The sequence below is a fragment of the Paralichthys olivaceus genome, chromosome 10 (assembly GCF_024713975.1).
Source record: "Paralichthys olivaceus isolate ysfri-2021 chromosome 10, ASM2471397v2, whole genome shotgun sequence".
Taxonomy (NCBI): domain Eukaryota; kingdom Metazoa; phylum Chordata; class Actinopteri; order Pleuronectiformes; family Paralichthyidae; genus Paralichthys; species Paralichthys olivaceus.
In genome coordinates, this window is record NC_091102.1 from 20065630 (window position 1) to 20078211 (window position 12582).

The window sequence follows — 12582 nt, forward strand, 5'->3', positions numbered from 1 at the left end:
CAGTCTCAGACAGTTCAGGGTCACTATCTATTTCAGAGTAACTCAGATTGAAGAAAGTCACTTACCCTTGGTCCAATTTGACCCACAGACCCAAGCTCTCCAGGAATACCCTGAAAATCACAAACACTGGTATCATCTCATTCATGATTACTATTGTTTATGTCATTTTGAATGACTTAACATGGGTTTGGACACTAAATACCATTAAAGTTTTGATGCAGTAAGAATGTGATAATGCCCAAAGCAGGATTGAAAGCCTCTGTTACACTCACTTGATCACCTGGTTTTCCAGATTCTCCAGGAGGGCCCTGGTTTCCAGGCAGACCCTAAAGAACACAAAAGAACACTTAAATATGTCCATGAGAGCATGTCTGCAGCACAGTGTGATGTTTGCAGTTTTTTAATATTTCATCACCAGCAAAATACAATTACATACCTGGAATCCATTTACACCTGGAGGTCCTTGCTCTCCTCTTTCTCCTGCAACACCCTGTGAGTAAAAACATTATTGAGAGTTATTTTTAAAATCAGGGTTATAAAAAAACCAATAAATTAAATAGAGAAAGCAAACACTTACAGCTGGACCAGGGGGACCAGCAGGACCAACTTCTCCATCTTTTCCTGGAGGACCCTGAAAACAAGTGACTGTTGAAAACCCGCCCACTGCACATCCAAGATATAAAAAATTACATAAATGTGATAAATAAACATTTATCAAAGACGGTTCAAGTGACAGAACCAGTCACCAGCATACACATATAAACAGTTTTCCTTTTGTTATCTGCTCCCTACTGACAGATACATAATTGTCCATATGTGAGTAAAGGTGTGGAACAATACTCACTCTTTGACCTGCCACTCCAGCAGATCCTTGTTCACCTGTCTTTCCTGGATCACCCTTTCAAAATTAAAACGCATTTCAGAATGAGGACGATACTGTAAATGATCAGACCGACTGTTAATGTAAAGTGTTGAGTGACTCAGCAGCCTTACATTGAAGCCCTTAGGGCCTGGAACTCCCATAGTTCCTGCTGGACCTCTGTTTCCAATGGACCCTGCAGGGCCTGGACGACCATCCTCACCTGAGGCTCCCTAAAGAAGAAGCAAACATCACTGTCGGCTCACCATCACTGAATTTATCATCACCTTCAAGCTAACTTGGGATTATAATTATTATAAGACATTTTACACTATGTCCAATGAATTTGTTATTGAGCACTGTGACCTACCAGCGGTCCTGGCTTGCCCTCTGCCCCTTGGACTCCAGGGGTGCCAGTAAGACCCTTTGGAAAAAAAGATTTAAAAAATGCATATTTGTTGTGCAGACAGAAATGATGGATTACCAGATGGTCTAGCTCAAAGGTAAAATGTCAAGCTTCAGTGTTACCCTTGCACCTGGTAGACCAGGTTCTCCTGTACGGCCAGGATCTCCTACAGAAGCTTTGGGTCCCGGGGGTCCAGATGTTCCTCGATCTCCTTGAGCACCCTTTAGAAAAAATATAAAGATGATTAATCCACAATGATGTTAGTACTGCCGCAATTGTAATACTGACGCATATATTCTGAAGTAAACCAATATATAGAAATAGTAAGTGTAAAATGTATTGCACCTTAGGTCCTGGGAGCCCATCAGCACCGGGGAATCCTCTGTTACCAGGAGCTCCCTATGAAACATGTCAACCAGTTACATACCAAAATATAGTTAGACTCTAAGTCACACAAAAAGGTGGTCACAACTAGTTACTAGTTAACAGGATCATTGGAGTAAAGATCACATTGTCTTAATAAAGTTCCCTAAGCAAAAAAGCTGCATCTAGATCCATAAGAGCAAATGTATCATGGAAAACCATCATTCATCTGTAATTTCAGAATCAGAAATACTTTAATAACTTTAATAATCTCCTTTGGGGAATTCAATAATTTAAACCATCTTTATTTCTGGTAAGTGTGAGGAAGGTCGCTCGTCTATAGGAGAATCAGACTAAGCAGTTTGTCTAATTCTTGGACTGTGGAAAGGACACACGGACACACGGACACACACACACACACACACACACACACACACACACGTTTGCCATAATCCATGAGTCCATATACTCCCTTCATAACTGGTATCATTTCCAATGTCACACACTAATATTGTTCACTGTCTGCCAGATTTTTCCTCAAAGGGATTACTGTTCTGAATATAACTCATGACTGCAATGACCCCTGACCCAAAGTGCAGCTCTGTCACTGATGACTGTTACAGTAGGAGGCAAGACGCTGACTCACTCTCTCACCAACAGGACCAGAAGGGCCAACAGACCCAGGATCTCCACGTTGTCCTCGCTTTCCTTCCTCACCCTGAGGTCCAATCACACCCTGGGAGCCTGGTGGACCCTAGAAAGTTGACACACAATCCAGACAACACATTAAACCAAGAAGCAAGACTTCCTTATTGTGCATGTCGTTGTCAAAAGTTAACTAGTCTGACTTTTACTTGTTTATTTAACTCATCCAAATTATTCTTAATGTCTTAAATAGCAGAATAGAAATCTTGACATTTCTGCAGACATATTTGAAACTTACAGATTCTCCTTTGGGTCCAGCTTCTCCTTTAAATCCTGCAACACCAACATCTCCCTGTAACACAGACATTCAAAAATGTTTAGTTTGGATTTTTTTAAAACTACAGTGACCAGAACTTTCACAGTTTTCAAGAAAAATCCACATTACCAGTTGTCCCTTGATACCAGGCTGACCGGTGCTTCCCTGAGGTCCTGGTGGACCAGGAGGTCCAGAATGGCCGCCAGGACCTTGTGGACCAAGATTACCCTGTGGAGAGTAGTCTGTCATGTTACATGTGACCTCAATGTATTCATATCACATATATACACACTGTAATTTAAGTAACTTTTACATACCACTGGTCCTTTGGCACCAGGGCCACCATCTGTACCCATGGGTCCCTTGGAGCACAAAAGTTCTCCAATTAGACCATCAATTCAGAGCACTGAGCAGTGATGACATTAGCTATGATGATGTTTCCCATCACAGCAGATCTAAAAAGTTTCTTGTTAAAAACATCCTTATGATGTTGATGTATGTGATGTGTCAGTATAAGTAAAGCAAGGAATTTACCGTCATGCCAACTGGTCCAGCTCTACCCTGATGACCTGTCTCTCCTCTCTGTCCCTGTGGGCCCACAGGACCCCGGACACCTGTGGGGCCAGGTTGTCCCTTTGGAAAACAATCATAAATCCCATTTAAATGTTTGGCTTTGAATATATTGGCTTCACTCTTTATATTTGCTTTCAGCAATAAGTCATACAAGTTATACAACATACAGAGAACCAAATATTCACTCTTAATTGTTCAATAATTAAAGGAGGCTATTAGCATTAGGCTGAGTGTATCTTGTAAAATAAAGATGAGAGCTTCCTCTGTACTTGCCTTCATTCCTGGGGTTCCTGGATATCCAGGGGGGCCACTGAGACCCAGGGGTCCCTGGTGAATAAACAGCAGAGTTTAATTAAGAACCAAAAAGTCTGCAAACATACTGGTGGTCCAGGGATAAGACAGTAGAAGAGTGCATCTGGCAAATCAGCAAAATATTAGCATTCACTGTGGACTCTTAGATGCACTGCTACATGTGTGTTTATTCTGATCATGATGATGCCATGCTATTTATTTAAGCATTAAATCAATCTGCAACATTGCGAATGCTGACTTACCATCGGACCAGGTTTTCCAAGATTACCAGGTGGCCCACGTTTGCCCTAAAAGACAAAAACGATTCACTTGGATGCATAAATCACCTTGATGTTAGGCACTCACCTTGTGATGGACAAGGTTTACAAATAGCCAATACTGGACGACAAGTGGCATTAAAAAGAAAAGGTGCTGTAACACTGATATAACTGATAAAACTGATACTTCTGAGTGATTAAATCCTTACAGCGATACCGCTGGGTCCAGAGCGCCCTCTCTCCCCTGGCATCCCAGCAGGACCCTGTTGTGACACACACACGAACACAGTGATCAATTACAGCTGTCTTCCATTCAGTGCTAATGTTTATGGTGAGTTAGTTCAGAGGGTTTGCTGTACAGTATTCTGGATTGTCTCATTAGAGATAAGAGCATCCGGTAAACTACAGAGTGCTCTAGTCCACGCACATTCATAGTAAACTGTTATTATTAGTATGGGCTGCCACAGACAAACTATGAGTGTCAGACTTCCTGACAGATTCAGCTCTTTGGACATCTTTAAAAACTTCAACTTTCAGAATATAACTTACCATGGGTCCAGGTCCTCCCATTGGACCAGGGGGCCCTGTGGCGCCCTAAAAACCAGAGACAACAGACTTGTGTGGTTACAGTGCTGATACAAAACATTTAGATTGTTTAAGTCAGCAATCAATCATTACTCCATCAAACAAAGGGACAGACTTTATGTAGCAGTTACCTTGGATCCAAGAGCTCCAGTTTCACCTTTTTGGCCAAGAGGTCCACCATGACCCTGGTAACAAGGAGAACAACTTCATTGTTGTGTTTAATGAGAATGCAGAGCTGGGCTTAGCAACATTCTTTGATGAACTTTATTAAAAGGAGCAACAGAGTAGAGGAAGCCCAGCAAAATGAAGTACATAAACCTTTAAGGATGGTTTGATAAGAAATAAGAAATTGTTCATAAATGTGTTGGACAACTTGTACTCACTCTGTGTCCCTTCAGTCCAGGAGGACCAGGAGTACCAGGAAATCCTCTAGCACCCTACATTGTGTGACATGAAGACCATCATCAGTAATATCTAAGAGATCATTCTTAGACTAGAAACAGGAAGTTACAACTTCTTCTCTGTGGTGGTGATATAGTTTAAGCAGTTGTGTGATGCATGTGGTGGAGAAGCTTACTGCTGATCCAGGGAATCCAACTTCTCCAGGATTTCCTGATTTGCCAGCCTCTCCCTGTGTGAGGATGTTGGACAGATTGAATTGAATGTCACTGAAACACACGTCAGATTTATTCTCTCTGGTTTAATGTTAGTCAAAGAGTGTTTTCACCAAATAATGCACTTGGTATTCAGGATGTGTGGAACTGGAGCTTTATACTGCAGATGGGTTTTTGCTTCTTGATTAAACAGTTAATAATCACATGTCCTGACTCTTCTACTCAGATAGAAGAACACCATTCTTAATGTAATCTGCCTCTGCTTGTTCTTTGTTTGGAAACAGCCACAATTACTGACGTCTTGTGGAAACCAAATCCTTTCATACACAGTTTTCACCAATAAACTTTGACAGCTCAGATCATGTTTGTGACAACACTCTGATTTAGTAGACTCCAATTGTCGAGCAGCTTCAGGGTCCTCCTCTTTAAACTATTATAAATGCAGGTCTTTGAAACTGTGGGAAATATTTTTCATGACTTTACAAGAATTGATTGCTATTTTAGAAATGCTGTGGTTTGTTTAAAACAGGATGGAAGATGGTTTAGTTTCCGACATGTCATGACAGACTAAGAACCCAGTGTTACTTACATCTTCACCTGGTTTCCCTGGAGGGCCCTCAGGTCCCCTTTGACCAGATGGACCCTGAAACACAACAACACAGTTACTAACACTCTCGTGCATGCTTTAAATTATGCAAGTCACAATGAATTTATAGGATATTTGTGTTGTACCATATGTCCTGGATCTCCAACATCTCCAGGAGGCCCCTGTTGTCCAGATTGACCCTACAAGAGGGAGAGAAACAATAAAACATTTAAATATAAACAAGGAGCAAATCAGCACAGTATTATTATTATTATTATCAGTGCTGTGTCAGTCTAAAAGTGTTGAAGATTTTATGGACTTACAGGCGAGCCGTTTGGTCCAGGAGGTCCTCTCGCTCCGGCTTCTCCCTAAAACCAACATGATGCCAAATCAAACAATGGACAGAATTCAACCTTATCCTCACAACGGAAATAAACGTGTGTGCACATGTACATATACACACAAATATACTCCCATCTACTTGACTTCGTAGTGATTCAGTTAAACAGTGACATGGATTGACATCAAGTCTGAGTGTGCGGTCGATAGATGGGTTGAATCTGATAAAACATTTTATGAATAATATTAAATGAGAGACAAAATTGTTAAACTCTTAATGATAATTTGTTTTACAACAATATATTATTCATGTCAACACAGAAACATTTGGATAACTTGAATACAATTATCTCAATCTGAAATCAGTAGCTGACAAACTATAAAACTCGAAAAAGATGATTCATGTTCTTCCAAAGATGTGAGTTTGAATTATTTCGAGTTCAATCAATCCATGCTCTTAAATTATTGCGCACCATAACATTTCCCATAGCTCAGCATGTTGCATTTTGAGGCCTAAGATACAGATTGAAGTTTTCAAGGATGATGTTTTACAACATTCACCACTTCCTGCACTAGATAAATCAGCCAAGAGGATGTGTTTGTATAAGTTTAGAAGTAAACCAGAGGTTGTACTGCAGTAAGCTACATCTGGAGAAACAACATAATATTGACAGAAACACTTCAGGTGTTATTCACAAGTTTCCCACAATGTTGTATGATAAGTCTTATGCAGCTCTGGAGCTATCTCTCTCCATTGTGTTATTTTAGACGATCATTTTATAATAGAAACAACCTGGGGTGATGGAAGCACCCTGCAGAAAGAGCATGGGTTTAGTGGACAGGGATGGTTCATCGAAATGCATCATGGGATATATAGGATCCAGTGACTTTAGTAACTTGATTAGCAGGTTATCTTAGGTTACGTCAGGGACTGTTTTAAGTCTAAATCAAGTAAAAGAAATGTGGGGACAATCCAGACTTGATGCGAGCAGAAGTCATGTTTACTTAAACAGCGGAGCTAACATAGAATGTGGTTCTCTAATTGTTTGTCTTACACTTTTGATTCTGACAGTAAAAATTAAATTAAATTCAAAACTTTTAATAAACAAAAAATAAATTTTTAGATTGTAAAATTTTTACAATATAAAAAAAAATATTGAACCCCCTCTCCTTAGAGCCTTAAAACGGATTTAAATAGGTACTGGCAGCCAGTGCACAAATGTGACACTGCACCATTGGGCTGTTCTTAATTACCAGTCTGTCACTGTTCTCTGCTACAGACACAGAATCAAGGCTAGTTTTTGCAGATGCTTTAGTCTCCTTTTTTGGAATAAGCAGCTTATAAAACACAGACAGATGAGGCTGGCTCATATTATGCTGACGTCTTCTTACCCTTGAGCCAGTCAACATGCCCTGGGGTGCCGATTTCCCATCAAACCCTGAGGCCATCTGGGATCCCAGACCCTGCAGGTGAGGAGACACACTTTATCTTAGGTTTGCTGTATTTAATCACAATGAATTTGCCATTAACCAGTGAGACAAGTGGGAGTAAATGGGATGCTAATGATGTGATCAAAACATGTCTATAGTATATACAATACAAATATGCTAAATAAATTAAACTTATGTCATCTGGTGCTTTAATATTGCCAGGTATGTATTGTATGTTAACCTGTCAGCTGTCTTGGTAAAGTTCTCTGCATAAATAACATTTAAAATCCCAACATGCACAGTGGTGGGTGCTGACATCATATAATTGGATTTAATCATGTGTGTAGAATTCATATGTATCATTCTATGGTGTGAACAATAATTCTGATGGCCGACACATCCTGAGAGATCATTCGTGCTGCGTTGGCTCTCCCTGCGCTGGCTTGCACATGCATGAGCTGTAGATGTACACGTGTGTGCATCTTGCACAGCTCACCCCTGGGTGCGATGGAGGCCCTGGAGGTCCTGCTTCACCAGGCTGACCAGGCACACCAGGCTCTCCATCATAACCTGCATGACCCCGCAGGCCCTATGAAGTAGAGAGACACACAATTACTGCTGAGTCACTTGTTTTATTTTACAACCATGCTCAGTTTAACATTATTATTCAGTGGCTATGAAAAATAACTTTTTTCTGTATTCATTAATATTTTTATTCTTAAATTGAAATTGATTTGATGAATCAATCGGCGTTGCTAGGATACTTTGCTTTTGGTTGCGATGTAGAGTGGATCTAGTTTGATAGAAATGATGCAGATTAATTTCTGTGGCTGTGCAGGAAGAAAACCATTGGTTATGTACTAATAAATCAACTTAAAATGCTGCCCTCAACTGGATTGCACCTCCAGAGGGGCCTATTCATTCATCACCCTGCTACACTTTTGCTTGGTAAGCACATTATACATCAACTTTCCACATTACATTACATTCTGACTCTTAGTCTCTTGCCCTTGAGCTGAAAAAACGTTTTTTAACACAGCAGTGTATTTATTTTCAGTTTGACCACTGTGGTACTTTGACAGATTGAAGAGTAACAGAGTCATTCTCATGACCTCAGTGTGATCACAGTGCAGATGTCATGTGAAACACTGAAGAGCATTAAGGGAGGCTCAGATGGACACTTTATTTAACCTTTTCATTAGTTTGTTAGTCATATATAATCGTCATTATGTCAGTCTGCATATTGACAAGACTGAGAGAGGCAATAGAAAACAAAATGAACTACACAGACAAAGGACTGTGAAACGCAAGACTCACATTGCATTTGTTACATTATATTACATTGTATATTCAATTTGATTATGTTCAATTATGTTTCATTGCATACTATTATATTCTATTATAGTATATGTTGTACTGTAATATATCCCTTTGAAAAAAGCCCAAATTAAATTTGAAAGATATTTTATCTGGCACTATATGTTGTGCTTTTTTTCTGTGGACAATAGTGACTGTGACATACAGGCCTTCCTTTGTTTCCACGTGGTCCTCTGTCTCCTGGAGAGCCGGGAGGTCCCTGTTGTAAATCAACAAAAAGACAAAGCGATTACATCACAACAACGTCATCGTCGCTGTAGGTGCAGGTTTTAAAGTCACTTTGGCGACTGTAGCACCGTGCAGACTGTGTAGACGTCCTTTTAAAGTGAAGTTATGGACGAGGTAACCGTCCTCTCATGCCATCTAGTGTCAATTCAGGTAGTTGAGCATTCACTCGCAAACTGGGGGACATTTTCAACAAACAGATATATCCTGAAACTATAGAATATATAGTCTCACCATAGCTCCAGGGCGGCCTCTGATACCAGTGACCTGCAGGGATAAATAAAAGAAAAAAAACGGTTAGATCCTGCTTCTAGATTGAGCGTGTTTAGGAGATTGATTAGAAGCCTGTGTAAAAGGTTTAGATTTAGCAAACACTCACAAGTGGGACATCCCCTGGTTCACCCTTCTGACCCTGAATACACAGAAAGAGAACAGGAATAAAGATACCTTTCAAACTTAAGTGTTAAAAAGCAGAAATATCCAACGTTATGAAGCTGTGACCAACCTTATAGACCCGGTCTCCGCCTGCGCGAAGGAAAAAGCAAATACAACATCTCATTATTCATTCATCCAGCCACATCTACACCGTGACTGCAAAGTGACCCAGTTATAGAGAGAGTCATTTGCCATCATTATGCAGGTCAGACAAGGTAAACAAAGACAAACCAGTCAATTAACACAATCGATCTGATGTCACTCATTCTGAGAGTGTGAGTGCAGCGGCCTGATAATGGCCAACATTTGTTCATTGGTTCTGACACATAAATGGATCCAGTCACTGACAACCTGTCAAAACCAAAGCTTCTGTCAGGGTCAGGATGTTGTTTTACTTATTTGAAAGTTTTTAAACTTTACGTTTATGTGTGTGAGGAAAATTAATGTGACCTCCCCCTAATACTAAAATCCATACCCTTGAACAGACATGTTTATTTCCTACAGGTGACAAATAACCACTGAGGGCGGCTGCTCACCCACCCAAAGTGGTGGTTCCTCCGGTGCTGGATGAGTCGGTCTGACACACAGGGCAGCACTCGCCATCCGGGATGACCAGCTTCTCACAGTTAGTCAGTTCATCGCACTGGATTTCATCGCACAGGACCAGGCCGTTGTCACACACACAGATCCGGCATGGCTCGGGCTTCCAGATGTCCCTGTTTGTGTACACCTGGCCGTCGGCCGTGCAGCTCGTGTCACCTCCTGGAACAGACGGTGGACGCTTAGTTTATCAGATGTCAGTTGAATTAAAAGCAAAAGAAAAAAAAAAAGAGTAAAACTACTTAATTGGGATTCTAAACTCCACAAAAGGGTTTGCCAAGAAAACCTGTTCTCAATCATGATCCTTTGAAGGCTTAAACCAATAAACCAGGACATAAACTGAGACATGACGAAATGTACCTTCAGTCCAAGTGTCCACATGCAGATACAGCATCACAAAGAAGAAACCACATGTTTCTGAATCCTTTAAAAAGGCAAACAAAGACTAAACTATCATCCAGCCTGCTCCTATCAGCCCTGCTTTCTGTTTGGGGCTATGGGGGCTGAGACCTGCACTAACATGTCCCAACAGCCTCTGGAAATTAAACTTTTTAATCCTCCTCCGAGCACCTGCATGAAGGGGACCAGTCACTGAGTTACTATATATCCTGTGTGTTAACACTGCAGCAACATAAATATAATGCTGTACACAACCAAACAACATGTATATTCTGAATGCACCGTGCATTTCAGAGAGCAATATCCTGCACAAAGACTCAGACAATCCAGATCTGGAAAACATAACAATTTACTGAAGACTCCAGTCGTTAGACATGACATCATTTCCTCCAGAGGCAGCGTCTCAAAAACTTGACACATGTTCAAAAGTGAAAACCTGCAACCACTGACTGTCTCTCCCAGACATCTCATTTACCAGTTTTTGTTGAAATTTCATACCCTCAATGTGCACCAAGAAAAACTGAACATGTGGCCCACGGTACATTGCACTTGCGGCACAAATAGTGTGTATAAACAAAAATGGATATTTTCATAAATAGAAAATTCATGCTTATTTGTTCACTCCTTTTTATAAATAAAAAAAGAAGCGAGAGTAGAGGGAGACCTCCGGTTGGTGGGTGGAGGTGTCTGACTTTCAACAGGACCCTCGTGTTTTGAGATCCGAGCCCACATCTGTCGCATCTGCAGACAGGAGGCTCGGAGGCCTTTACCTGTTCCCATTGCAAACAGCAGGTGGCAGCTCCGAGCTTCACACAGGTAAGTCAGGCTGGTGTCCAGCCAGAAACAAGAAGCTGCAGAGCGGAACCTGACAACTGATGGTTCATATAAGTGTGTTTGATCCACAGAGAAGCCGCATTAAAGACAGGGAGAATACAGCCTCAGACCTGTGGTGGAAACCTCACTCGCCTCAGTCTACACTGTGGAAATGGTCTGCTCATACTGAGGCCTTGTGGAATAATGCAACATGTTTAATTCAGACTAGCATGGGACAGATAGTAGCTTTAACCTGTGAAATAAACTTTAAGATAGAAAACACAGTAAGAATCAGACTAAAATTGATCATGAATGTTGATGCCCTTGATTGAGCAGCTCTCAGGGAAATTAAAAAGGCGACTGGGGTTAACCAACCACGAACAAGTATTCCTAAAACATAACAAACATTATGTATGCACTATAATAATGTCTTTGATAAAATAGGTGAGTTAACGAGACATAGTCACAACATATTGACATCATAAACAAATTGTAAGCGCAACACTTTGCATCAAAATTCCCAAAATTCATTATCGAGGAGTTGCTGCATGAAAAAATATTTCATAATGTGGAATATTTTCACGATAATCATTTACATTACAAAAATAGTTCTTTTCATGTGACAGATTTTTAACTTTGGCGTCCTTTATTGGAAATATTATGTGGTAGAGAGTAATTCACCCTAAACACCCACTGAATCAGACTGACTGATTTATTTTTCATTTTGGAATAAATTTGATCAAAATCAAAGGACACCAGATCTTTTAAATTCACTATTTTGCACAGGTCTAATATGCAGTGATGACATCAATGGTCCCTGTGTGAAACTTTATAAAAGAGGAGACACAAAGACTCTTGGGACAAGATCAGACAAAGTGAATGCAGTTAGAGGATGATGTTAAATGACATTTAAACTTGCCTTAACAAGATGAGACATTGGGACGGCATCTAATTAAAAGGAAACTCAAGGTTTGGATTTTGTACGGATGCATCATGTAATCAGACACATAACGCTCATTACATCTGATCTCACAGAAATGTTCAACTATTCTATTTAGGTAAAACCCACGGACCACATTTCTTTTTCCCATCATTTTTATTTATCCAGTCATCTCTCCACTTCTCTCATTCATACTAAAATCGTAAAAAGTAAGTAGTTTAAATATCATGTTTCCTAATCCACATCAAATTAACATAAAACTATTGGTACTTGGTTGGGGAAATTTTCCATCTGAGTATAATCTCCACATATTGAAATTCAAAGCATCCTGGTGTAATTATCTGGCCTCGGTTTGGACTCTCATTATAAAACATAAGAAAACAAGGTGACATTCACCCTCATGCAAAAAGCTGCAACTGTAAACGCCCCTGGACATACAACACAGACTCTATCATCCTGCTTCTCTCATGCAGCTGTGTTGGCTGAGGACCACAGCCTTTCTCTGTG

At 40.4% G+C, this 12582-nt stretch overlaps 1 protein-coding gene across 1 annotated transcript in view; it reads right to left on the reverse strand.

The window, feature by feature from the left end:
• col5a2a (collagen, type V, alpha 2a) overlaps nucleotides 1-12582 on the reverse strand; it is a 37154-nt gene that overhangs the window by 9715 nt on the left and 14857 nt on the right. Inside the window, exons 2-32 of the mRNA XM_020099713.2 lie at nucleotides 9864-10085; nucleotides 9394-9413; nucleotides 9268-9300; nucleotides 9123-9155; nucleotides 8809-8862; nucleotides 7783-7875; nucleotides 7248-7319; nucleotides 5840-5884; nucleotides 5663-5716; nucleotides 5520-5573; nucleotides 4894-4947; nucleotides 4700-4753; nucleotides 4448-4501; nucleotides 4281-4325; nucleotides 3941-3994; nucleotides 3717-3761; nucleotides 3436-3489; nucleotides 3124-3222; nucleotides 2907-2951; nucleotides 2719-2817; nucleotides 2572-2625; nucleotides 2275-2382; nucleotides 1611-1664; nucleotides 1388-1486; nucleotides 1230-1283; nucleotides 994-1092; nucleotides 845-898; nucleotides 578-631; nucleotides 437-490; nucleotides 273-326; nucleotides 66-110 (exon numbers count right to left, since the gene is read on the reverse strand). Coding sequence (XP_019955272.2) covers nucleotides 66-110; nucleotides 273-326; nucleotides 437-490; nucleotides 578-631; nucleotides 845-898; nucleotides 994-1092; nucleotides 1230-1283; nucleotides 1388-1486; nucleotides 1611-1664; nucleotides 2275-2382; nucleotides 2572-2625; nucleotides 2719-2817; nucleotides 2907-2951; nucleotides 3124-3222; nucleotides 3436-3489; nucleotides 3717-3761; nucleotides 3941-3994; nucleotides 4281-4325; nucleotides 4448-4501; nucleotides 4700-4753; nucleotides 4894-4947; nucleotides 5520-5573; nucleotides 5663-5716; nucleotides 5840-5884; nucleotides 7248-7319; nucleotides 7783-7875; nucleotides 8809-8862; nucleotides 9123-9155; nucleotides 9268-9300; nucleotides 9394-9413; nucleotides 9864-10085 — 2012 coding nt within the window. The remainder of the gene's footprint in view (nucleotides 1-65; nucleotides 111-272; nucleotides 327-436; nucleotides 491-577; nucleotides 632-844; nucleotides 899-993; nucleotides 1093-1229; nucleotides 1284-1387; nucleotides 1487-1610; nucleotides 1665-2274; nucleotides 2383-2571; nucleotides 2626-2718; nucleotides 2818-2906; nucleotides 2952-3123; nucleotides 3223-3435; nucleotides 3490-3716; nucleotides 3762-3940; nucleotides 3995-4280; nucleotides 4326-4447; nucleotides 4502-4699; nucleotides 4754-4893; nucleotides 4948-5519; nucleotides 5574-5662; nucleotides 5717-5839; nucleotides 5885-7247; nucleotides 7320-7782; nucleotides 7876-8808; nucleotides 8863-9122; nucleotides 9156-9267; nucleotides 9301-9393; nucleotides 9414-9863; nucleotides 10086-12582) is intronic.